At 44.8% G+C, this 23,094-nt stretch overlaps 2 protein-coding genes and 8 non-coding genes across 10 annotated transcripts; 6 read left to right on the top strand and 4 right to left on the bottom strand.

Annotated features, from left to right (window-relative positions):
* Positions 1–2,154: 2,154 nt before the first annotated feature.
* TRNAI-AAU (transfer RNA isoleucine (anticodon AAU)) lies at positions 2,155–2,228 on the bottom strand. The gene has a single exon. It is a non-coding gene; the product is annotated as a tRNA-Ile (tRNA).
* Positions 2,229–2,904: 676 nt separating this feature from the next.
* On the bottom strand, positions 2,905–3,459 carry LOC132584338 (histone H2B 1/2/3/4/6). Its single transcript, XM_060256202.1, has one exon. It carries the CDS (start codon positions 3,340–3,342, stop codon positions 2,962–2,964), a length of 381 nt encoding a protein of 126 aa, XP_060112185.1. The 5' UTR covers positions 3,343–3,459; the 3' UTR covers positions 2,905–2,961.
* A 184-nt stretch (positions 3,460–3,643) lies between these two features.
* LOC132584337 (histone H2A type 1-E) lies at positions 3,644–4,162 on the top strand. The gene has a single exon (XM_060256201.1). It carries the CDS (start codon positions 3,722–3,724, stop codon positions 4,109–4,111), a length of 390 nt encoding a protein of 129 aa, XP_060112184.1. The 5' UTR covers positions 3,644–3,721; the 3' UTR covers positions 4,112–4,162.
* A 6,231-nt stretch (positions 4,163–10,393) lies between these two features.
* On the top strand, positions 10,394–10,466 carry TRNAK-UUU (transfer RNA lysine (anticodon UUU)). The gene has a single exon. It is a non-coding gene; the product is annotated as a tRNA-Lys (tRNA).
* A 443-nt stretch (positions 10,467–10,909) lies between these two features.
* TRNAS-GCU (transfer RNA serine (anticodon GCU)) lies at positions 10,910–10,991 on the bottom strand. The gene has a single exon. It is a non-coding gene; the product is annotated as a tRNA-Ser (tRNA).
* Positions 10,992–16,825: 5,834 nt separating this feature from the next.
* On the top strand, positions 16,826–16,899 carry TRNAT-AGU (transfer RNA threonine (anticodon AGU)). Its single transcript has one exon. It is a non-coding gene; the product is annotated as a tRNA-Thr (tRNA).
* A 393-nt stretch (positions 16,900–17,292) lies between these two features.
* Positions 17,293–17,364, top strand: TRNAQ-CUG (transfer RNA glutamine (anticodon CUG)). The gene has a single exon. It is a non-coding gene; the product is annotated as a tRNA-Gln (tRNA).
* Positions 17,365–18,002: 638 nt separating this feature from the next.
* Positions 18,003–18,074, bottom strand: TRNAD-GUC (transfer RNA aspartic acid (anticodon GUC)). Its single transcript has one exon. It is a non-coding gene; the product is annotated as a tRNA-Asp (tRNA).
* A 616-nt stretch (positions 18,075–18,690) lies between these two features.
* Positions 18,691–18,762, top strand: TRNAP-CGG (transfer RNA proline (anticodon CGG)). Its single transcript has one exon. It is a non-coding gene; the product is annotated as a tRNA-Pro (tRNA).
* Positions 18,763–19,099: 337 nt separating this feature from the next.
* On the top strand, positions 19,100–19,173 carry TRNAN-GUU (transfer RNA asparagine (anticodon GUU)). The gene has a single exon. It is a non-coding gene; the product is annotated as a tRNA-Asn (tRNA).
* The last annotated feature ends 3,921 nt before the right edge of the window (positions 19,174–23,094 follow it).

Genomic DNA, 23,094 nt, shown 5'->3' with positions numbered 1-23,094 from the left:
CATTCTGGCTTCTTTTTGACAAAGGAAGCTTTTGGCTCTCGAAAGCTCATCCCCCCCCCCCCCAATCTTGAACCTAGCTGTTTTAATGTGGATCCACACAGCTACCCTCTGAACCAGTGTTCCGTCTAAGTTCCAGAGTCTTGTGAGCAAAAATCCTACTTTGTGAGCTACTGGCATTAAAGTTGTGAGCTACTGCATCAGTTAGTTTGCTCTGGGGTCATCCTTCCTGAGCGAAGACAAAAATGTGTGAACTGGAGGCTAAAAACCGGTGAGTTGGCTCATGCCAACTCAGCATAGAGGGAATGCCACTCTGAACCATTGCTTCTTGGATATCCCTACCTGTTTATTGTTCTGACTTACACTATGCCAGGGGTGGCTCAGGAGCCAAACCTGACTCTTTCACACATATTGTGTGGCTCTCGAACAGATAAATTATAAGAGAAGCCATGTTGGATCAGGCCAAGGGCTCATCCAGTCCAACACCCTGTATCACACTGTGGCCAAAAAACCCAAGTGCCATCACGAAGTCCATCAGTGGGGCCAGGACACCAGAAGCCCAAATCAGGAATGAGTGGAGCTGGTATCGAGTGAAAAGAAGAATAGGCCCAATCCAAATCCCATTGAAAATCCTGGGGGAATCGCTTAAAAAGGTTTCCTTCCCAGTTGATTAAAATGCCATCAGCCTATCACCAACAAAGGAGGGTAGATGGGAGATAAGAGAACACCTTTGTAAAACACCTTTGTATGGATACACCCATGTGCTCTGGAACCAGCTCAGGCAATGCATGTTCTAGAGATATGCATTTTTCTTTGGCGTTTTGGGCGGAACAAAACCTGCAGCTTGAGTTTTACAAAGTTTTCCCTTTCTCTTGTCCAGCCTCACCCTCCAAGGCTTTAGTAATGCAGAACAATGAGATGGTCAAAGTCGCCCCCAGACACACCTCTCTCCAACTAGGAAGCTGACATCTAGCAGACATCTAGAAGAGAGTCTGATACAGAGGGGGCCAAACCGTGGTTCTGCAGCCGCGTGTGGCTCCTTTACACATATTATGTTGCTCTTGAAGCCCTCATGGCCTCGGCAGCTGACTTGGAGAAGGCATTTTCCTCTTTAAATGTCTTCTGCAAGTCAAGCCAGCTGGCAGCTTGGAGAAAGCATTTGAAGTTAAAGTCGCTTTCTTTCCACCTCACCCTCTCCCTCCCATCCATCCATCCATCCATCCATCCATCCATCCATCATCTATCAACCTTCCTTCCTTTGGTGTTCACATCTTGCAACTCTCAAACATCTGACATTCATGTCTCGAGGCTCTCAGACATCTGACATTTATTCCATATGGCTCTCCCCCCTCAACGTTAAGCAAATTTGGGAGGGCCAGTGGTTTAGTGGTAGAACATCTGCTTGGTAAGCAGAAAGTCCCTGGTTCCAATCCCTGGCATCTCCAACTAAAAATGGTCCAGGCAAATAGGTATGGAAAACCTCAGCTTGAGACCCTGGGGAGCCGCTGCCAGTCTGAGTAGACAATACTGACTGATGGACCCAGGGAGGTCTGATTCAGTATAAGGCAGCTTCATATGTTCATGAGGCCACCCCTGGGCTGATAGTTTAAAAGCAAGAAGCCTGCTCTCAGTTTTGGGAAAGCCAATTGGATGGGAATTTTGTTTCCGGGAAAAATAGCATTCAACCAGGTGTTGGTGGTACAGTGGTTAGCGTAGCTTCCTTCCAGGCACTTGTCCCGGGTGCGATTCCCGGCTAACGCAGAGCATATTTCTTACTTCTCCGAGCCTTTACAAATTTCTCCTTTTCCTGTTGTTCAGTTTGAAAAGGATAGGATGTTTTTTACTTCTACAAGCAAGAGAGAAGACACTGGAGCTGTCTGAAGACTGAGACCGTCCGTAGACTGAGCAGAAGGAAGTTGTGACTGATTCATTAGACAAGACTATTCTGACACAGAAATGTGCATGGATTTAACAGCTTTTGTATCGGAATCATTCTCTCAAGAAAATAGGTTCAGTGCACAAGATTTCCTCGGAAAGGTTCTTTTGCCACTCATCGTCTTCGTGCATATATGCAGTATTTACCATAACATTTGAAAAATATTTCAAATAAGCATGGCTTTGCAAAAAAAAAAAAAAAAAATTAATAAAACAACATTCTGGCCCGTACGGGGATCGAACCCGCGACCTTGGCGTTATTAGCACCACGCTCTAACCAACTGAGCTAACCGGCCACTTGAAAGCTGCTGGAAATTAGATCAATAAAAGAGTGACAATTTAACACCATATTAATAATTAGCACTACAACAGTAAAAAAAACCCTCCGATTTCTCTTTAAAAGCAAATGAATGCCTGCAAAACAAATTTAGAATTCCATCCTAAAAACTGCAATTTAGAGACGAAAGCGAAGCCTTCATAGAGAATCCGCGCCTGTAATATGAAATTGGCATTTGCCAGTGAAATCCCGCATGAGTGCCAGTAACTTTGTCCCTTTCTAACACCGTTTTAGTTTTTCTTTCCAGTGCCATCTCCACATGAATTTATACTGTTTCCAAGATTACAGACCCCTAACACTTAACTCATTTCAAAAACTTCCACATCTAACACTCAAAAGGGAAATGTTTTATTGGGAAATTTGCCTGATTGAAACCTGCGGATTCTCGCAAATGCGCAAAACACACCGCATCTGTTAATGCACCTACATTTAGGCAACATGTCTAGTGCTTTAAAAGGCGACGTAAGACAGCATGTAAAATTGGTCCTGGTAAGGACGGTTCTTTTAGGGAGCGAGTGGGTGGCTCCTGTAAGCTGAAACTCGTTAAAAAAGAAAAACCTCAAAAGTTACAAAGCTTCAGTTGAAGGCTTGTTTGCAAACATTTTGCAATTGCAGCTCTTTTGCAGAGGAAGTGGGTGGCTCTTAAAAGAGCCTTTGGGTTTCGAAGAGGGCTTTGGATCCCTTCCCCCTTTTCACTTGGAGCTGGTGTACTTGGTGACGGCCTTGGTGCCTTCGGAGACGGCGTGCTTGGCCAGCTCCCCGGGCAGCAGGAGGCGCACGGCGGTCTGGATCTCGCGGGAGGTGATGGTGGAGCGCTTGTTGTAGTGGGCCAGGCGGGAGGCTTCGCCGGCGATGCGCTCGAAGATGTCGTTGACGAAGGAGTTCATGATGCTCATGGCCTTGGAGGAGATGCCCGTGTCCGGGTGCACCTGCTTCAGCACCTTGTACACGTAGATGGAGTAGCTCTCCTTGCGGCTCTTCTTGCGCTTCTTGTCGCCCTTCTTCTGCGTCTTGGTCACCGCTTTCTTGGAGCCCTTCTTGGGCGCCGGCGCAGACTTGGCTGGCTCGGGCATTATGAGGCCACTTCACTTCCCAACAAAGAACAAACCAATTGTTAGTGGCGTATCTGCACTGCATTTATATCCCCTTGTGCCAATTACCGTGGCGAGCCTGTTTGCACCGGATTGGTCGAATGTTCCGCTCCTAGCCGGGCACCCACTCAAATCACCCGGAGCTATTTCTTCTCTGCTCCCATTGGACAGACCGTCCAACCGAACCGTGAGCTACTGAGAACTCCTTTTCCCATTGGACGGACGAGTCACGTGCATGCATGCAGCCAGTGAGCGTTTGCAGCTGCAAGCTCGCGGCACAAATAAAAAGCGCCTAGGAGGCTTTTTGCAAGTTATTCTGATCCAGGGTTGCAGAGGCTGAAATAGTCAGAAAAAAAGAAAAATGTCTGGACGTGGCAAGCAAGGAGGCAAAGCCAGAGCCAAGGCAAAGACTCGGTCTTCCCGGGCGGGGCTGCAGTTCCCCGTAGGTCGTGTCCACCGTCTGCTGCGCAAAGGTAACTATGCGGAGCGGGTGGGAGCCGGGGCGCCCGTCTACTTGGCGGCGGTGCTGGAGTACCTGACGGCCGAGATCCTGGAGCTGGCCGGCAACGCCGCCCGCGACAACAAGAAGACCCGCATCATCCCCCGCCACTTGCAGCTGGCCATCCGCAACGACGAGGAGCTCAACAAACTCCTAGGCCGGGTCACCATCGCCCAGGGCGGCGTCCTGCCCAACATCCAGGCCGTCCTCTTGCCCAAGAAGACCGAGAGCCACAAGGCCAAGGGGAAATAAAGCTGGTTCTGCGCTCCAAAAAAGAAATCCAACGGCTCTTTTAAGAGCCACCCACCCTTTCAGAAAGAGAGCTGTTTACTGCACAACTGTGCAATGTGTAGGGTTTGTTGCAACTAAGTTTTCGAATGTTGTAATATGCTTGAAGTGGGGGGAGAGGGGTGGAATTAAGGGTATTGAGCTGAAAAGACATTCCACCCTGAGATGTGGGTGTTAAATTCAAACAAATGTTAGGGACTTTTAAAAATTATTTGGTAGTTAAGGGGGGGGGGGGATACTTTCCTAGGCAACAACTTACGGTAAGTCTTTTCAGAATCCACAGATAGTACTTGATTCTCTTCCTCCTTCCCCAATGGCATTCAGAAGTCAGTTGTCTGCTCATGACAGTTCTGTAAAAACTTGTTCTTAAAACTCCCAACTCCCTCACTTACCACTTTTTAAAGTGATTTTCTTTAATAGGGGAACAAATTTAATGAACTGTGCTGGGTACTGCTTTCTTGGTGCAATATCTGTTCTCTTGTGCCCCCCCCCCCCCAATGTTTCCTTCATTTAAAAAACAACACTCAGTGGTATATTTTTCACTGTGGGCTTCTCATGGTTCATTAATTCTTCCTCCTAATTACTTGATTTCTTCTATTGCTTCTGAAATATGTTAAGCCAATGGTTAATGTTTATGTCTCCCTGCAATACTATAGAGCCTTTTAAGTTTATTTCAACTCTGCAAAAATAGCTCTTCCAAGCCCAACAAAACCTCAAGACTATTTATCTTTACTCCATCAAAGGCCTACATTTGTCTTCACTTTTGATCTTTCAGTGGGTTTTGACTTTTAGCTGAAGACTGATTCTCTGGCTTTGAAATCCACAGCCTAAGTTACTAAAGTGGCAGAGAACCTATTTACCTGTGAGGGTATATTTATGAATGATCCCTATATTAACAATTCCCTGCAAGTGAGAAACCACTATAGGAGAAAACACCCCCCCCCCCTTTTATGTGCTTGAGTGTATACACACACACCAATAATTTATTATGGTGCAGTGGAATAAAACATTGTAGAGTGCTTAGAAGGATATGTATACAATGTTCCATTATGTATAAAAAAGCAACTATGTGTGATCACACACACTAAATGCACTTTCCAACTGGATTTTTCCAGTCCACATAGTAAAATCCAGTTGAAAAGTGCATTATTTAATGTGTGTGATCACAGCCTATATGTCACTAAATCAATACTCTCATGAAGATAAATTCAGAAGGTAGCCATGTTGCTCCACAGCTGGATTTGAGTTCAGCATGACTTTAGAGACCCTTTCAAGACTCAAACTCAAAAACCAGACCTGCAGTTGAGGTGGTGGATCTACCAGTTGGCCTCCCTGTTTTGCTCGGTTATGGTCCAACCATTCCCAGATCAGATGTTAATATTACAACCCATGCCAATAATGCCAACCCATGATGGGTGTATGGTTAAATTGTTTAAATTGATTTACAGTATGTCGCAGAAGTGAGTACGTCATCACGGAGGAGTGGAAGAGGACTCCAGTGGCAACCTGTGAAGCTCTGGTGAACTCCACGCCCAAGAGGGTTAAGGCAGTGCTGGAAAATAATGGTGGCCACACAAAATATTGACACTTTGGCCCCCATTTGGACATTATCACTTAGGGGTGTACTCACTTTTGTTCCCAGCAGTTTAGGCATTAGGCTGTGTGTTACGTAATTTTGAGGGGACTGCACATTTGCACTGTTTTACAAGCTGTAGACTCACTACTTTACATTGTAGCCAAGTGTCATTTCTTCAGTGTTGTCACATGAAAAGATATACTTTTACAAAATGTGAGGGGGTGCACTCATGTCTGTGACATGCTGTATTATCTGATATTTATTGCAATTGTTTTTGTTTTTAACATATTGATGAGACCCCCCCTGAGCCAGTTAGCAGGATATAATTTTTTAAAAAAAAATATTAAAGCTCATATCCCCCACCCCAAAGCTTGAGGGTTTCTAAGGACTTGAAGCTAGCTGAATCAATGCTGTAACTTGGTAGATACCAGCAGCTACACAGAATCTAGCCACTCTGAGTTTTCAGATTCAAGGTTTGTCCGAAGAAAGGAGATATACCAGTCCTCTGATCTCCCAAGATTTTTTTTGAAGGGAAGGCATAATAAATTTATAGAAGGGACAATGCAGCAGCACATATCCAACCACTTCAATTTTGTCAGTACCATAAGGCTATAAGCACTCCTGAAGTGGCGTGCCACAGTATCTCTTCTAATTAAAGAGATGGAAGAGAGGAGCTATTGTTTGCTTGTGGATACATCCATATGTTAATGTACAAATAGATAGAGAGAGATGATAGAGAGAGAGATGATTGATAGACAGATAATTAGACAGATAGATAGATGACTTATAGATAGATGATAGAGAGAGAGAGAGATGGTAGCTGATATAAATAGATAGAGAGAGAGATGATTGATAGATAGACAGATAATTAGACAGATAGATAGATGACTTATAGATAGATGATAGAGAGAGAGATAGATGGTAGCTGATATAAATAGACAGAAAGAGAGAAAATGATTGATAGATAGATGATTGATAGATAGAGAGATAGATAGATGATAGATAAATAGAAAGAGAGATGATAGATAGATGATAGAGAGATGATAGAGATAGATGATAGTTAGATAAATAGATAGAAAGAGAGAGAGAGATTTATAGATAGAGAGATAGATGACAGATGATGATAGATAGATAAATAGAAAGAGATAGATGATAGATAGAGATATAGATGATAGATAACTCATTTTGATGAATGTACGAATCAAGAAAAAAAAATTATTTTAGTTTTAATTTCACTAGCAGATCTCACTCCTATTATGATCCTTTTATCCCTATCTGGAATTCTGTCAACATAATGATTATTATTTGGCTTTGAGAACATTTTTGAAAAATCAAATCCTTGTTTATTTCCCCCTTCAGTCACAATAAGGCAATCCAGTATGCCTTATAAAGCTATTTAGGTACTGGTGCACTTTTTGATAATACAGACAAAGGCACATGATGATTGCCTTCATTTCTCTGGGCAAGCTGTGTTTCTTAGTCCCACAATGTAAACTCGTTGAGGGAGAATCCTAGACTGGGTTCTGTAGCTCAATATGTACCCCGTGGGTGATATATGAAGGCAACTATAGAACAAAGTAGGAGACAAAAAGCATCGTTAAGACCAACAAAGTCTTATTCAGAATGTAAGCTTATATGCTCTAAAGCACACTTCATCAGACCAACTTTGTTGGTCTTAACGGTGCTTTTGTCTCCTGCTTTGTTCTAGAGTTCTCTTTAGTTGCCTTCATATATCACCTGTATTATCCTGTAATATTGTCTGTATTATCAAAAAGTGCACCAGTACCTAAATAGCTTTATAAGGCATACTGGATTGCCTTATTGTGACTGAAGGGGGAAATAAACAAGGATTTGATTTTTCAAAAATGTTCTCAAAGCCAAATAATAATCATTATGTTGACAGAATTCCAGATAGGGATAAAGGGATCATAATAGGAGTGAGATCTGCTAGTGAAATTAAAACTAAAATAAAATTTTTTTTTTCTTGATTCGTACATTCATCAAAATGAGTTATCTATCTATCATCTCTATCTCTATCAGACCAGCACGGCTGCTCACTTGGTTCTAAAGAGAACTCTGACTCTGGAAAGCTCCTTGCTTGAAAATCTTGTTGTGCTACGGACCCCTCTGAAACCATTCAATACGACACATTTATCAGATGGCATTTACTTCAGAAAGTGGTTCAAGATCTGGAAGGATCACATCGCCAGTTAAAGAAGGCATCTCACTCACCCCCCCCCCCCCACTTTTCCAATTTCCTATACGTGAAAATTTCCCTGTATGTAGAAAATTAGGAGATCAGATTACATATAGGACAGGTCTGCTGATTTCTGTTTTAAGGAAGTGTTTCAAACTCTTAAGGAGGAGAAGTAAACGTTGCTTGGAATCCACTGAACCAGCTCGCTCCCATCTCATTCTGTAGCGCGAAAAAACCCCACAGGAAGGGGAAATGGTTGGACACCTTCCCCGCCTCCTACGGAACTCCCGAGATAGCGAGCTTCTAGCCATTTGAAAAGCCGGGCACGGTGTTTGCAAATCTGTCCAATCCCGTGCGCCCACGCGGGAAATTCGAATTAGGCGAAGGTTCCAGGCCAGCCCTTCCAGCCAATCAGAGGAGAGGAGATAGGCTATAAAAACTCAGTGCCTGAGCCGCAGGTTGTCTTTCTTTTGCAAATCGCAGTGTTGCCTGAATAGAAGGAAATGGCCCGCACGAAGCAGACGGCGCGCAAGTCGACGGGCGGGAAGGCGCCGCGCAAGCAGCTGGCCACCAAGGCTGCCCGCAAGAGCGCGCCGGCCACGGGGGGCGTGAAGAAGCCGCACCGCTACCGCCCGGGCACCGTGGCCCTGCGCGAGATCCGCCGCTACCAGAAGTCCACCGAGCTGCTGATCCGCAAGCTGCCCTTCCAGCGCCTGGTGCGCGAGATCGCGCAGGACTTCAAGACCGACCTGCGCTTCCAGAGCTCGGCCGTCATGGCCCTGCAGGAGGCCAGCGAGGCCTACCTGGTGGGCCTCTTCGAGGACACCAACCTGTGCGCCATCCACGCCAAGCGCGTCACCATCATGCCCAAGGACATCCAGCTGGCCCGCCGCATCCGCGGAGAGAGGGCTTGAACGGACCGAGGGAGGGAGGAAGAAGCCGCGTCGACACACCCCAAAGGCTCTTTTCAGGGCCACCCACTTCCTCCAAGGAAAGAGTCTGAATGATGGCACGCTAAATCCCGCAAGTTAGTAGGTCCAGGTGGGCAGCCGTGTTGGTCAGAAGCAGTGGCCAAACATGTTTAAGAACATAAGAGAAGCCATGTTGGATCAGGCCAATGGCCAATCCAGTCAAACACACACACAGTGGCCAATAAATGTGTGTGTGTGTATATATACACACACACACATATATAAAGACACTGGCTAATAGCCACTGATGGACCTCTGCTCCATATTTTTATCCAATCCTCTCCTAAAGCTGACTATGCTTGTAGCCGCCACCACCTACTGTGGCAGTGAATTCTTAATGTAAGAGCCACATAGAACGAATGTCAGAGGTTTGAGAGACACAAGACATGAATATCATGTTTGAGAGCCGGAAGAAAGGAGAGATGGAAAGAAAGTAACTTTAACTTTAAATGCATTTTCCAAGCCAATTGGCTTGGTTTAGAAAAGCTTTTTAAAGAGACATGCCTTCTCCAAGCCAGCCTGTGGAGGCTTTGAAAGTCACAAGACGTGTGTGAAAGCCACATGTGGCTCCCCACCCACAGTTTGGCCACCCCTGGTCAGAAGCAATAGAGCAAGGTGGGAGTCCATTAGCACATTTAAGACCAACAAAGTTTTATTCAGAATGTCAGCTTTCACATGCATACTTCGTCAGACAATGGAATGGGGGTCAGTGAGCAGAGCTACTGGTAGCTGGTAGGCAGTGGTTAATGCAAAATGGCACAAAGTTATAATCCAGTGGTAAAATAGTGAAATTAACAAACTGAAAGCACATTTGGTCTGGATAGCATTTGCGTGGGAAACCAATAAAACATGCCAGAATGGGAGAATAATGGTGAGAGTGTCCTAAGGCAATAAATGGAGTCTGCTAATTACTCTATTTGCAAGTTAGTGGCAAGTTTCGCCGTTTCTGTTAGGGTTGGATGCGACTTCCAATAGCGCCTTAAAAAAGCAAACACGATTTTCGAGTAGGAGCTTTCCAAAAACCAAAGCTTCCTTGGGTGGGTGCCGCTGCTGGACTCCGATCAAGCGCTTCTGATGCAGGCTGAGATGGCGACTCTCTGAACCTTGTGGAACTTTTGTTAGCCTCAGCTTGGATCTCCCCTTCCATAGTTCGATAGGATAAAACAAGTAAAAACAAAAACATGTGAACATTTCGATTGCATCTTTAGAGGGGTATAATTAGACTTTTTGGGAAACGTGCAGGGCTGCTTCAGTAAAAAGCATTAGAACTTTTTGACTCCGGTTATACATGAAAAACCGTCCAGATTTCCGGTGTTATAAATTTTGGAGGCTTAAAATTTCATTTGTCAGACTTTTTGTTGTTCTTCAGTCGCACAGTCGAGTCCGACTCTGTCAGACCACAGGTATTTATATTCTAGGGATTCATTAAAAAACACATACATGCACCAAATAAAGGACTGCCTCTGTGGTTCAAATGATTTACTGGAAAAACAATACAAAGAGCCCGGGTAGCTCAGTCGGTAGAGCATCAGACTTTTAATCTGAGGGTCCAGGGTTCAAGTCCCTGCTCGGGCGTTAACTCGTTTTTCTTCTTCAGAGGATTTCTAACTAACACCCAAATTAGTACACCTATGATCAAAGTTCGCCAAGCACCCTGTGAATTAGTTTCCTTAAAACACCTTATCTTTAATAAGTATATTGCTGTGCAGATCTTGCTTTGGGGGGGGGCAAGAAAAAGGACGACGTTGTCTCCCTCCCTCCGCCTCCATCTTCTTTTCTTTAAATGCCAGGCTTGCAATTAGACGTATTTCGGCCTTTGCCTGGGAAAGCAAACGGCCTTATAGTTTTTACCTAGGAAACTATGGGTGGAATGTTGCAATATCAGCAGGTCGTTTAAAGAGGAAGCTGTCCCTTTAATTTAACGTGGGTGTTGACTGTTAAATTGTAAAACAATCTATTTAGGTTTTTGGAGAGGTTGTAAAAGAAAAGCTACTACGTGGGGTTAAAAAAAAATGCACCGACGAAGGTGGGATTCGAACCCACGCGTGCAGAGCACAATGGATTAGCAGTCCATCGCCTTAACCACTCGGCCACCTCGTCAACAGTAGAAAAAGACTTATTGTATTTTCTAATGCAGGCAAGCTAGAAGCATTTTGAAATTTTGTGTTGGTACTGAAGAAGAATGTCCCAGCCGTGTGCTTTAAAAACGTGTTACTGTCTACATTGATATAACCTTACATTAAGGGCTGCGGGGAAAATCCAGCAGTTTTGCAAAGGGGGGATCCTATGGGGGCTGGGTTTACGTGTGGGTCCAAGCATATTATAGTGGTTCCATGCACCCAAACATGGTAAAATTGAGGTAACTCTAGGAGGGAAAGGGAAATGGATGACTTGGGAGAGGTGTCGTGTTTCCATTGTTAAAGGCAGCTCTTTTTTGCATTAGGAAGCCTATATAGGGACTTCCCAGTGGGGTGGCTCTGCTATTGTTTGTAAGTATTTAGCTGCATATCCCCGTCTTTCTTATGTATGGAAGCTTACATCTGACTTACATGTGGAGGCACCGTGGAGGAATCTGGGCTGTGCAAGGTACAGTTCAAATTGTTCCAAGGGCCACTTTGATATCTCTACCAATGCAGGAAGGCCACACCAACACATCACTTTGCCACACTAGTTAGCACGCTGATGGAGGAGACATTTTATTCATACATTTTTTGGGTTTTTTGCAATAAAGTAACATGGATACCCCTCTGTCAGTTGTTTCCAGTCTTCCCTCTAAGCTGAGTGAGCATGAGCGAGCTCACAATTTTTTAGCCTCCAGCACACGCAGTTTTGTCTCAGCTCAGGAAGAATGGCCCTACAGCAAATTAATTTATGCACTAGCTCACAACTTTAATGCCAGTAGCTCACAATTTTAATGCCAGTAGCTCACAAAGTAGAATTTTTGCTCACAAGACTCCACAGCTTAGAGGGAACATTGGTTGTTTCCGTAGCCCGTTTGGGGGTGGTTTCCTCATCTCGCTTCCTCCTAGGGCAGGAATGGCCAAACTGTGGCCCAGGATGTTTCACAGATGTTGTGTGGCCCCCACAAACCCATTAGCTGGCTCAGGCATTTGTTTCTTTTAATCACTTCTCTAAGTCAAGCCAGCCAGAGGCTCGGAGAATACATTTTAAGTTAAAATTGCTTTCTTTTCACCTCTCCCCAATTATTTTCCTTCCTCCCTCCCTCGTGGCTCTCAAACATCTCATATTTGATATGTGGCTCTTAAACTAAGCAAGTTGGGCCATCTCTGTCCTAGGGTAAAGTTGTTCTTTTGCCTCTGTGCACAGGTTCCCCCCCCCCATTCCATCTTAATGCTTCCCCCCTTCACACCATGCAACTAGGCCCACTATATCATCCTTGGAGCCACCTCAATCTCTCATTATTCATGTTTTTATTCCCCACTAAGCTGAATAAGGCAATTTCATGTACTCATGTATCATAATGCATACCACAAGTAATGCAACAAAAGGAAAGGAAAAGGAAAGATCCCCTGTGCAAACACCAGTCGTTTCCGACTGTGGGGCGATGTGGCTTTCACAATGTTTTCACGGCAGACTTTTTTACTGGGTGGTTTGCCATTGCCTCCCCCAGTCATCTACACTTTTCCCCCCAGCAAGCTGGGGACTCAGAAGGATGGAAGGCTGAGTCAACCTCTAGCCAGCTACCTGAAAACCCAGCTTCTGCCAGGGATCGAACTCAGGTCGTGAGCAGAGTTTAGGACTGCAGTTCTGCAGCTTTAACACTGCGCCACGGGGCTCAAAACTGCAACAAAACTGGATTACAAATTAGAGAAACAGTGTAACAGAAGTAGTGTATCCAACAAACCAAGCACTGAAACCTAACTAAAATTTCAGGTAATTATTATCATATTCTTTTAATGAAAAGGACACCCCCAAACAGAGCTCTCCTGACTGCATCAGGCAGGCTATTCCACTGGGGGAGCCATGACCAAGAAGGCACTGGGATGGACAACTGTCAATCTTAGCCATTCAGATGGCACTTTGAGAAGCTGTGACAACGGAGCATAGCAGGAGTGGGAGGCCCTTTACATACATAAGTCCTTGTAGATAGATCCAAGTGGGCAGCCGTGTTGGTCTGAAGCAGTAGAACAAAGCCGGAGTCAAGTGCCACCTTTAAGAACAACCATTTTTTATTCAGAACCTAAGCTTTAACCAGTATGTCCTTTTGTGATTCATCTAGATTTGCAGAAACACCATTTGGCAGGACGTTTTATTACCTTTTATGGCTATCCAGACCAAATAGCCAAGCCACACTGTTTAATGCGACCGTGTGATCAGTTAGTTTGCCCTCTCTATCAACAAACTGCTTGTATTTCAGCTCACAATACCTGATCCCCTCGTTTGGTGAAGTGTGCTTAAGAGAACACACAAAAGCTTACGTTCTAAATAAAAATCGGTTGGTCTTAAAGGTACAACTTGACTCATGCTTTGTTATACATAACTGCTGGATCAAAAGGACTTTAGTTAAGATTATGCATGGGATAGAGAAGGTAGAGAAAGAAGAACTTTTCTCCCTTTCTCACAGTACAAGAACTCGTGGGCATTCAATCAAATTGCTGAACAGTTGCATTAGAATGGATAAAAGGAAGCATTTCTTTATCCAAATATGGAATTCACTGCCACGGGAGGTGGTGGTAACATCAAGCATAGACAGCTTCAAGAGGAGATTGGATAAACATACGAAGCAGAGGTCCATCAGTGGCTATTCGCCACAAGGTCTAGATGCTCTGTATTCTTAGTGCTTTGGGGGGGGGACCATGGGAGGGCATCTAGTGTCCTGGCCCCAATAGTGGACCTCCTGGTGGCACCTGTGTGTGGGGGGATTGGCCACTGTTTGACAGAATGTTGGACTAGATGGGCCATTGGCCTGACCCAACATGGCTTCTCTTGTATTCTTTTGACTTTGATGGACCAAGGCTCTTATTCAGCATAACACAGGTTTATGTGTTCCCAGCACCTACACCTTTCTTGAGGTACAGCAAGGAGAAGTATACACAGTATTCCAAATTAAGCTGCACCATTGATCTAGATTCTGACAATACTGGCAATTTTCTTTCAGTCTTTTCCACACCAAACTGATGTTTTCATTCAGGTGTCCACTATAACACCAAGATCTTTCCTTCTCAATCGGTATTCATATGTTACAAATGAATGAACACACATGCAGTCATCTGTGTTGGAATGCAGATTATTTACATTTCAGTCATTATGGGATTAACTATTGTTATTAGTAGTTAGTAAACAGGATATGATGTTTTGTAGTTTGCATCCAATTAGAAACCAGGAAAACCAAGAAAGAACAAAAGAGAAACCATGTTGGATCAGGCCAATGGCTGATTCAGTCTAACACTCTGTGTTGCACACTGGCCAAAAAACCAGGTGGCATCAGGAGGTCCATCAGTGAGGCCAGGACACTAGAAGCCCTCCCACTGTCCCCCCTCACAAGCACCAAGAATACAGATCATTACTGCCCCATACAGAGAGTTCCATCAATAAACTGTGGCTAATAGCCACTGATGTACCTCTGCTCTGCTCCATATGTTTATCCAAAGAAATGGTTTGACCTGTAACCTTACTATTGGCCAAATATCACCTTGTTTGTAAGAATGCTTTGGTCTTCCATGCAAGGTTAGCACCTGCCTCTCCTGTATCTGTGCTTGCTGGGAAGAAGAAAGGAACAAAAATCACCATCTTAAAAAATAGCCACGTAGCTATTAGGATGTACATAGCAAGGTATAATACATTGTTTATTTTCTTTCATCCCAAGTGCCTTTCTCTAATCCACCCCCAGTAAACTTTATTTATTTTATAAGCATGTCTTGACTCTATGTATCTGGACATCACCTCTGTATTTTAAACTAGTATCTCAGCTATCAGTTTGTAAGAAAGAAGAAGAAGATATTGCATTTATATCCCGCCCTCCACTCCGAAGAGTCTCAGAGCTGCTCACAATCTCCTTTACCTTCCTCCCCCACAACAGACACCCTGTGAGGTAGATGAAGATATTGGATTTATATCCCGCCCTCCACTCTGAAGAGTCTCAGAGTGGCTCACAATCTCCTTTACCTTTACCTCCCCCACAACAGACACCCTGTGAGGTGGGTGGGGCTGGAGAGGGCTCTCACAGCAGCTGCCCTTTCAAGGACAACCTCTGCCAGAGCTATGGCTGACCCAAGGCCATGCTAGCAGGTGCAAGTGGAGGAGTGGGGAATCAAACCCGGTTCTCCCAGATAAGAGTCCGCACACTTAACCACTACACCAAACTGGCATGTTAGAAAGAACTAATATGCATTGACTTTACAAATGAAACAGAAGATCCATATCTGGAAAAATGTTCAGGTTTTTTTCAGTCACATTCAGCAGTACTGGCAGTGAATGTAACACGTTAATTATTCTGTGAATATATAAAGGGGGGGGGGGGAATCAAGTATACATGGTACATGAATTCTATGTGTGTTCAATGTAACATGGGAACAGGCCTACAGTTACCTCCAGGTCGGAAATCACTGAACAATTCATGCATACACAAATAAGTTTTCTGCCTTGGTTTCCCTTTTTTGAATTGTGATCCTTAAAAAGAAATGACTGGGGGAAACTCCAGTAACTACTGATCTCCAGCCAACCAAGCTCTGCTTTTGGAGGGTAGGTTCTATGGCAGGGGTGTTAAATGTGAGGCCCCAGGGCCAAATCATGCCCCCGGAGGGCTCCTATCAGGCCCCTGAGCAACTGGCTCTTGTCTGCTTCCTTCTCCCTCTCTCTTGCTTCCTTCTGCATCTCAACTTGCTTTGCAAGGCTTGCTCAATCGCACAAGAACTACAGAGCAAAACCTCAGTTTTCTCCATTGGTTGAGACTCTTCCCCCCTCCTAGTCCCCTGGTAGGGAAAGAGCCAGAGCTTCCTTTGCCCAATTCCCTGGATCCCATGGGAGAAATTTAAAAAGCACCTTTAAGACCAACTTGGTAATGTTTTAAGGTTTTTTTTAAAAAAATCTTTAGTTGCATTTGTGTCCTTTATAAAGTTTATATCTCTGCTACCTAATCTAAAATAGGAACACACATGGCCCAGCCTGACATAGCCTGGCTCGACAAGGTCTCATTTATGTCAGATCCGGCCCTTATAACAAATGAGTTCGACACCCCTGTTCCATGGCATTATACTCTGGGGTCCCGCTCCTTCCCAAGTTTGGCCTTCTCTGTGTTCTATTCCCAAATCTCCAGGAATTTCCCAGTTGAGAACTGGCAACCCTAGGAGCTGAGAACTGGTTTATTGCATTGGTGGCAGCAGGGGATATAATAGTATACACCACCTTTCCCATGTTCAAGGTAATTTAGCAACATGAAGTTAAAGAATTCACAAACTCGTATTTTAAACACACAAACATTCAATTACAATCCAACACTAGGAACGGTGTTTAGAACAGTGCCCAGGGATGCAAACAGAAATGTCCTCAGTTAAATCAGATTTCCCTCTACCAAATGCCATTTGGAATAGTTTGGGTTTTTTAAAAAGGTTTTTATGGGCTGTAGAATTTTAGGGTGGCATTCCATACGTTCTCTGGAAGCTGATTCCAGAGAATGGTAGCCACCATTGAAGAAGGAAGGAAGGAAGGAAGGAAGGAAGGAAGGAAGGAAGGAAGGAAGGAAGGAAGGAAGGAAGGAAGGAAGGAAGGAAGGAAGGAAGGAAGGAAGGAAGGAAGGAAGGAAGGACTACAGGTTCATTGTTCCATACTTTCATACCTGCTCTCTGAAGAATCACTGTGGATCAGGCCTGGGACGTCATTATGGTGTCCATTTTTTTCTGAATCTGATTCCTTGACTACCTTGCAATTTAGACTACCTTATTTTCAAAGATTATTTCAAATCTGTTGCTACAGGAGGCGCCATGGCTTAGTTGGTGAAAGCGCCTGTCTAGTAAACAGGAGATCCTGGGTTCGAATCCCAGTGGTGCCTTTCTTTTGAGGTCATCAAATTCCGCTAGAGAAGAAAGTCATTTACTAAAAGGAACCAAACTTTTAAAATATTTAAAATAGTATAATTGTAAAAACAATAGGAATTAACACAGAAAAATATGTGTGTGTGTGTGTGGGGGGGAGAACATAAACTGCCATAAAGGTTAAAGGAAGTCCTTGAAATACATAACGCTTTGGAAGGATAGCTAGAATGAAGCTGTTTAACAACTGCTGCTGTAATGTGATTTAGAGTTTTAAAAAAGAATTGTAAGAAATGTCTTCTTACACTACATAGTGATACAGCATCAGATTCCACCCTCCACCGGAAAAGACACGTCTTTAAATATCAGGAGGCCTTTCCCAAAGTCAATGTGGGCAAAGGTTGTTCTAACGGGGTTCCATGGTGTAATGGTTAGCACTCTGGACTCTGAATCCAGCGATCCGAGTTCAAATCTCGGTGGGACCTAAGTTTTAAGGGGTTTTTTTCCCTTCTCTGTAAACAAATATTATAATTTGTCCTGCACTTTTGTTTCCTACAAAGTGTTCCCTCGTACTGACAACCGCAACAATTCGTTCCTGCTTTTTCCCCACCCTGCATATCGCCCTCAAGATGCAATAAAAACTCCTTTGTCTTTGGTGGTGGAGAGGCTATCCTAAGGGCCATTCTGATGAACGCATTTGTCACAATTATTCTCATTGATCCAAGGAAGAGTTCTATCCCTAAGAGCCAGGCCACAGATTTAGAAAGGCCTGATTCACTCCACCTTTGCACCTACGCGTCTGAATGTACCATCAGATGATCAAACCACAATTAAAATATATATATTTGAAAGGGTTCATACCTTCAGCAATCAGCGAGGAGTTACTCGCTGGTGTGCACAGTGGGTTATTAATGGTTCTGGTCTTTAAAAAAAAAAGAATACGGTTCCATTCCTTCCCCCTCCCCCTGAGACTGTAACCCCCTCGCAGACTTGCACTTTTCTTCTGAAAGCGAACGAGCTTTTGTATAAACGGCTGAAGAGAAAACACTTAGGGAATGAAGAAAGAATTGAAATAAATAGAAGAGGATGCTCATTGGAGAGGAGAAAAAAAAAATCATACAGCCTCCCCGTCGGGGAATCGAACCCCGGTCTCCCGCGTGACAGGCGGGGATACTTACCACTATACTAACGAGGAGAACGCTGAGAAAATACCTTCTTATCACCGTTCTAAATCAGAACCCTGCATTTTCATTTCTGTTCTGCTTTTAGCACGATCTCTTTTCTTTCTTCCCTCTATCTTTTTTACGATAGTGGCATATTTCTGGGGTCCTCAACGCCGCCGTTTAACTTCGTGCACGACCTTCTTATAACCCCCGCCGCAGGGTTACAAATGTGATTCCTTTATTGGAGAAAAAGGATGAATTCGCCTATGCTCAGAGACCTCTCTCATCGCTCCGTCTCAGCTCAGGCACAAGAACAGGCTCCCAAGGCTGTCTGGTGATTATAGGCCTTTGCATGGACCCCTGGTGATCCGCTCAGGCTTCTATTTCCGGAAGGTTCTTCCATCTGTTTTTAATTTCTCTCCACGCTCCCGCTTCTATGCAGTATGGCGATGGGTTGTGGAAGAATGCATTGCCAAGAAAAAAAAAAGATCTGCCCTGATAGCCATCCGGATGGGTGGAGCGACGTGAGAGGATTGCAAAACGACGGAAGCGAAGTAAAATCTTGCTCGCCGAGCAAAGGCACATCCTGTCGTCTCTGTATCTGTCGCAATTGTAAAAAGTCAATTACTGGAGACTGTAGTCGAAGGCGGCTCGTTGGTCTAGGGGTATGATTCTCGCTTCGGGTGCGAGAGGTCCCGGGTTCAAATCCCGGACGAGCCCACTTTTTTTCAAAGAGTAACTATTTTTTTTTTTTTTTTAGGAAGCAATTGAAAATGGCCGAAGGAACTGAAGTATGCCAGCATTTCAGAAATGGCGATCGATCTGTGTGGAATCGTTTACTTATATCTTCTTAAAAGTAAACGTTAACTTCCTGATATGAAATGCAGCTATGATGATGAACTGGTTTAGGAGACATTTTAAAAAAATAAGCTGCCGGGTCCTATATGGAAAGAAACTGGGGCACAAATCACCACCAGAGACACCCTACGAATCAGTAATAAATGCATTAAATGGCAACACAAATGTCCAAACACGTAGAAAAACTAAACCTGCACGAGTCTCTGTGGCGCAATCGGTTAGCGCGTTCGGCTGTTAACCGAAAGGTTGGTGGTTCGAGCCCACCCAGGGACGTTACCTTTTAGTTCATTTGTATCACATTGAATAGATCACTTAAGTGGGAGAGATGATTGATGAGAGCTATTGCTGCTGCTTTATGTTGAATTACATGTTTATTGTGGCCAGCCGTGTTCCATTACTACCAATCCGGTACCCTTGGCTTCTGCTATGCCATATGTTTTTAGAAAGTGGGCAGAGCCAGGTGGAGCTGGTGCCAGCAGCGCTTTTGAGTGCATATGTAGATTTAAAGGCATCCTATTAACCAGAATGCCTGCCTTAAACGGAGAAGGATCCAAGGAGGCAGCAGCGTTGGTCTGAAGTAGTAGAACAAAGTAGGAGTCAAGCGGCACCTTTAAGACCAACTTAGTTTTATTTAGAACGTAAGCTTTCGTGTGCTCTAAGCACACTTCATCAGACGAGGAATCCGGCACGTTCTAAATAAAACGAAGTTGATCTTAAAGGTGCAATGGACTCCTATTAAATGGAGAAGAATTAACCACAAGAGTAATAAATAACCTTGTTCCCTGACACGTAGGGTTTGGCTCCGCCTCCTGGGGCAGCCATTTTGCAGCTGCGTTCACCAACCTGTGTCCAAATCCCAAGGAAAGGAAAGGCCCCCTGTGCAAGCACCAGTCGTTTCCGACCCTGGGGTAACGTTGCTTTCACAACATTTCACGACAGGCTTTTTTTTTTTTTTTTACGGGGTGGTTTGCCATTGCCTTCCCCAGTCATCTACGCTTCCCCCCCAGCCAGCTTCCCTTGGGTCGGCTACCTGAATCCAGCTTCCGCCGGAATCGAACTCAGGAAATGAGCAGAGAGTTCAAACCGCAGTACTGCTGCTTTACCACTTTGCGCAACTGGGCCGCTTCCAAATCCCACAGGTGCCCATAAATTCAAAAAGCTTGGGAACCCCTGGTAAAGATTAAAGCAGGCTCCTTTGGAATGACCCTTGCTGGGGAAAGAAAGTTTGCCGGCTTAAACTCCTATAGTATGCTTTTGTCAGAGTCATGTAGACCAGGGGTGTCAAACTCATTTGTTATGAGGGCCAGAACTGACATAAATGAGACCTTGTTGGGCCAGGCTGTGTGTGTACCTATTAAAGATTAAGTAGCAGAGATATAATCCAGGGAACTGGGCAAAGAAAGCTCTGGCTCTTTCCTTCCTTCCCCAGGGGACCAGGAGGGGGAGGAGCCTCAACCAATGGAGAAAATCGAGGTTTTTGCTCTGTAGCTCCTGTGCGATTGAGCAAGCCTTGCAAAGCAAGCTGAGATGCAGAAGGAAACAAGAGAGAGGGAGAAGGAAGCAGACAAGGCTCAGTTGCTCAGGAGCCTGATAAGAGCCTTCCAGGGGCCTGATTCAGTCCCCAGGTCGCATGTTTGACATCCCTGATATAGACCATCCTCACTGGGCAGACATTTACCTATGATTTTGTGAAGGGGGGGGAACTCTCCTGTTTGTAAGCCGCAATATCACCAGGCTATGAAATGCGGCTGGTCCAGGGTTAAGAATGTCCGACTCTAATCTGGAAAACTGGTTCAATTCCCCATTCCTCCGTGTGAAGCCAGCTGGGTGACCTTGGGTCAGTCGCAGTGCTCTTTCAACCCCCAAAATAATGTCTAGCTTGCCAAAGAGTTAGAATCTAACTGCCAGACAATCATTGGATCTCCTGGCTATGCTACGCACAATGGCATGCAATGATTAGTTAAGCAGCTTTACATGTGGATTTTACATAACTGAATCTCATTCTGTATGGCCTGCATGTCATAGGGTCCCCCCCTACAGTTGACTCCACCACTCCTTTCGTTGCCTGTGTACCTGCATGCGCACGCACCTCATAAGGCTGTATTCCACAAAAGCTCGGGCCAGAATAAAAAGTTGTTAAGAACAGCAGAGAAGCCATGTTGGATCAGGCCAATGGCCCCTCCAGTCCAACACTCTGTGTCACATACGAACATAAAAGAAACCATGTTGGATCAGGCCAATAGCCCCTCCAGTCCAACACTCTGTGTCACATAAGAACATAAGAGGAGCCATGTTGGATCAGGCCAATGGCCCCTCCAGTCCAACACTCTGTGTCACACAGTGGCCAAAAAACCCAGGCACCATCAGGAGGTCCATCAGTGGGGCCAGGAGTGTTATTCTAAGGCAGGGGTGCCATACCTTTTGGAGCCTGCATGTGAATACCTTTCAAATTCTGGCACAGGGAGGTGGGCACAGTGTGTGTGATCTTCTCCCTGTCATTCATGCCTTGGTCAATGTTCCCTGTAAGCTGCAGAGTCTTGTGAGCAAAAATTCTACTTTGTGAGCTGCTGGCATTAAAGTTGTGAGCTCCTACATAGATTATTTTGCTCTGGGGGTCATCCTTCCTGAGCTAAGACAAAACATGTGTGAGCTGGAGGCCAAAAATCTGTGAGCTAGCTCACGCTCACTCAACCTAGAGAGAACACTGGCCTTGGTACGTCTCATTTTGACTATGGCAATGAATTGCACATGGATGGGGCTGTACTTGAGTGGGAGACCGCCAAGGAGAAGCACGTGGATGGGGCTGTACTTTGTAAGGAAAGCCCCCTACTTTTCATGCATATGGACATCGTGATCACCAGTATGGTTGCCAGGGTGCCTGGAGTTTGACTCTCACACATCTGCTCTAAGACGTGGACTTTGCCCACAGTTTCTAAGGCTTATGTGGATACTATAAGCATCAGCTTTGCAGCAGCATTCTACACCTCTGGATGGGTGTTAGCCAGAACTCTGCTCCTTGTGTGCCCAGTCTTGGCCGCTGCAGTAAAGGAAGCCATGCCACCATGAACTGTACAAGCAAACAGTTTCCAGCCTGTTTCCATGAACCAAGGGCTAACACCACCAGAATCCATCTTGTTTTCCTGACTTCATATCCAACCGCTGCTTCAACTTTTGCATAAGGCAATCAAGCTTATCCAGGCATGGATCCTGCCAGACCACTCAAGCCTTTGTCTAACGAAACCCAGGACAAAGACTGGTGCCAGGAAGAAGATAGAAAAAGAGGAAGACCATCTCCTGCCAGAGCCAAGTCTTTTGTCTAATCCGGGGGATACCTAGGTCAGTATTTGATTCTCTATTGTCACCTTTTCAGATAAGTCCATCTAATCTTAAGTGTTCCCCACTCAGTAATCACTTCTATTCTATCACTTTGGAGCCTGCCCCACGGCCTGTTTCAATCTGAAAGTTCTTTCAGGTACACAGGACCCAGGCAAGTTCATTGGTCAAGATCAGGTACCCAACTGGGCGCCACCAAGGGACTTGTTATTGGCTCTGCAATAGTCCAGCCCTCCTGGTCATTGCAGAGCCTCCTCTTTCTCCTCCCTCCTACCTCCCAGCCCCTGAGGGTCTAAGGTAGTCTATTTAACCTCTGACCCAACTCCACTCATGTGTGCATCTAGCAGTACCACAGTTCCGCTGTCTAGATCCATCCCCAATTCTGGCCGCAGTTTTGGGTCCATTTCCCCCGTCCTCTTTTGTCGCCATTGGAGCCTTCCTTGAAGACTACGATAGATAATATTACCCTGTGTGTCTACCCTTTATGTTCCCCTATCGATCTATCTATATTTCTAGGACTGTATGTGTGATTAGATGTGTATTTTTATCTTGTATGGAAGACTATATTTTTCTTAATAAATTATAATTGGTTTTACTAAATTAGAGTCCCATTATTTAAGCATCACTTTTCTGGATGTGTATTCTTGTATACATTGGTAAAAGATCCCTAGTGAGCCAGGTGCCCACCTAACTAATTCCCCAACCTCGTTTTGAGGGCATTTCGGCTTACAACTTGAGTGGGAGACCACCAAGGAGAAGCACATGGATGGGGCTGTACTTGAGTGGGAGACCACCAAAGAGAAGCACATGGATGGGGCTGTACTTGAGTGGGAGACCACCAAGGAGAAGCACGTGGATGAG

Source organism: Heteronotia binoei, chromosome 15 (genome assembly GCF_032191835.1).
Source record: "Heteronotia binoei isolate CCM8104 ecotype False Entrance Well chromosome 15, APGP_CSIRO_Hbin_v1, whole genome shotgun sequence".
Taxonomy (NCBI): domain Eukaryota; kingdom Metazoa; phylum Chordata; class Lepidosauria; order Squamata; family Gekkonidae; genus Heteronotia; species Heteronotia binoei.
The sequence above is the reverse complement of the archived record's forward strand: the minus strand, read 5'-3'. Positions and strand labels throughout refer to the sequence as shown.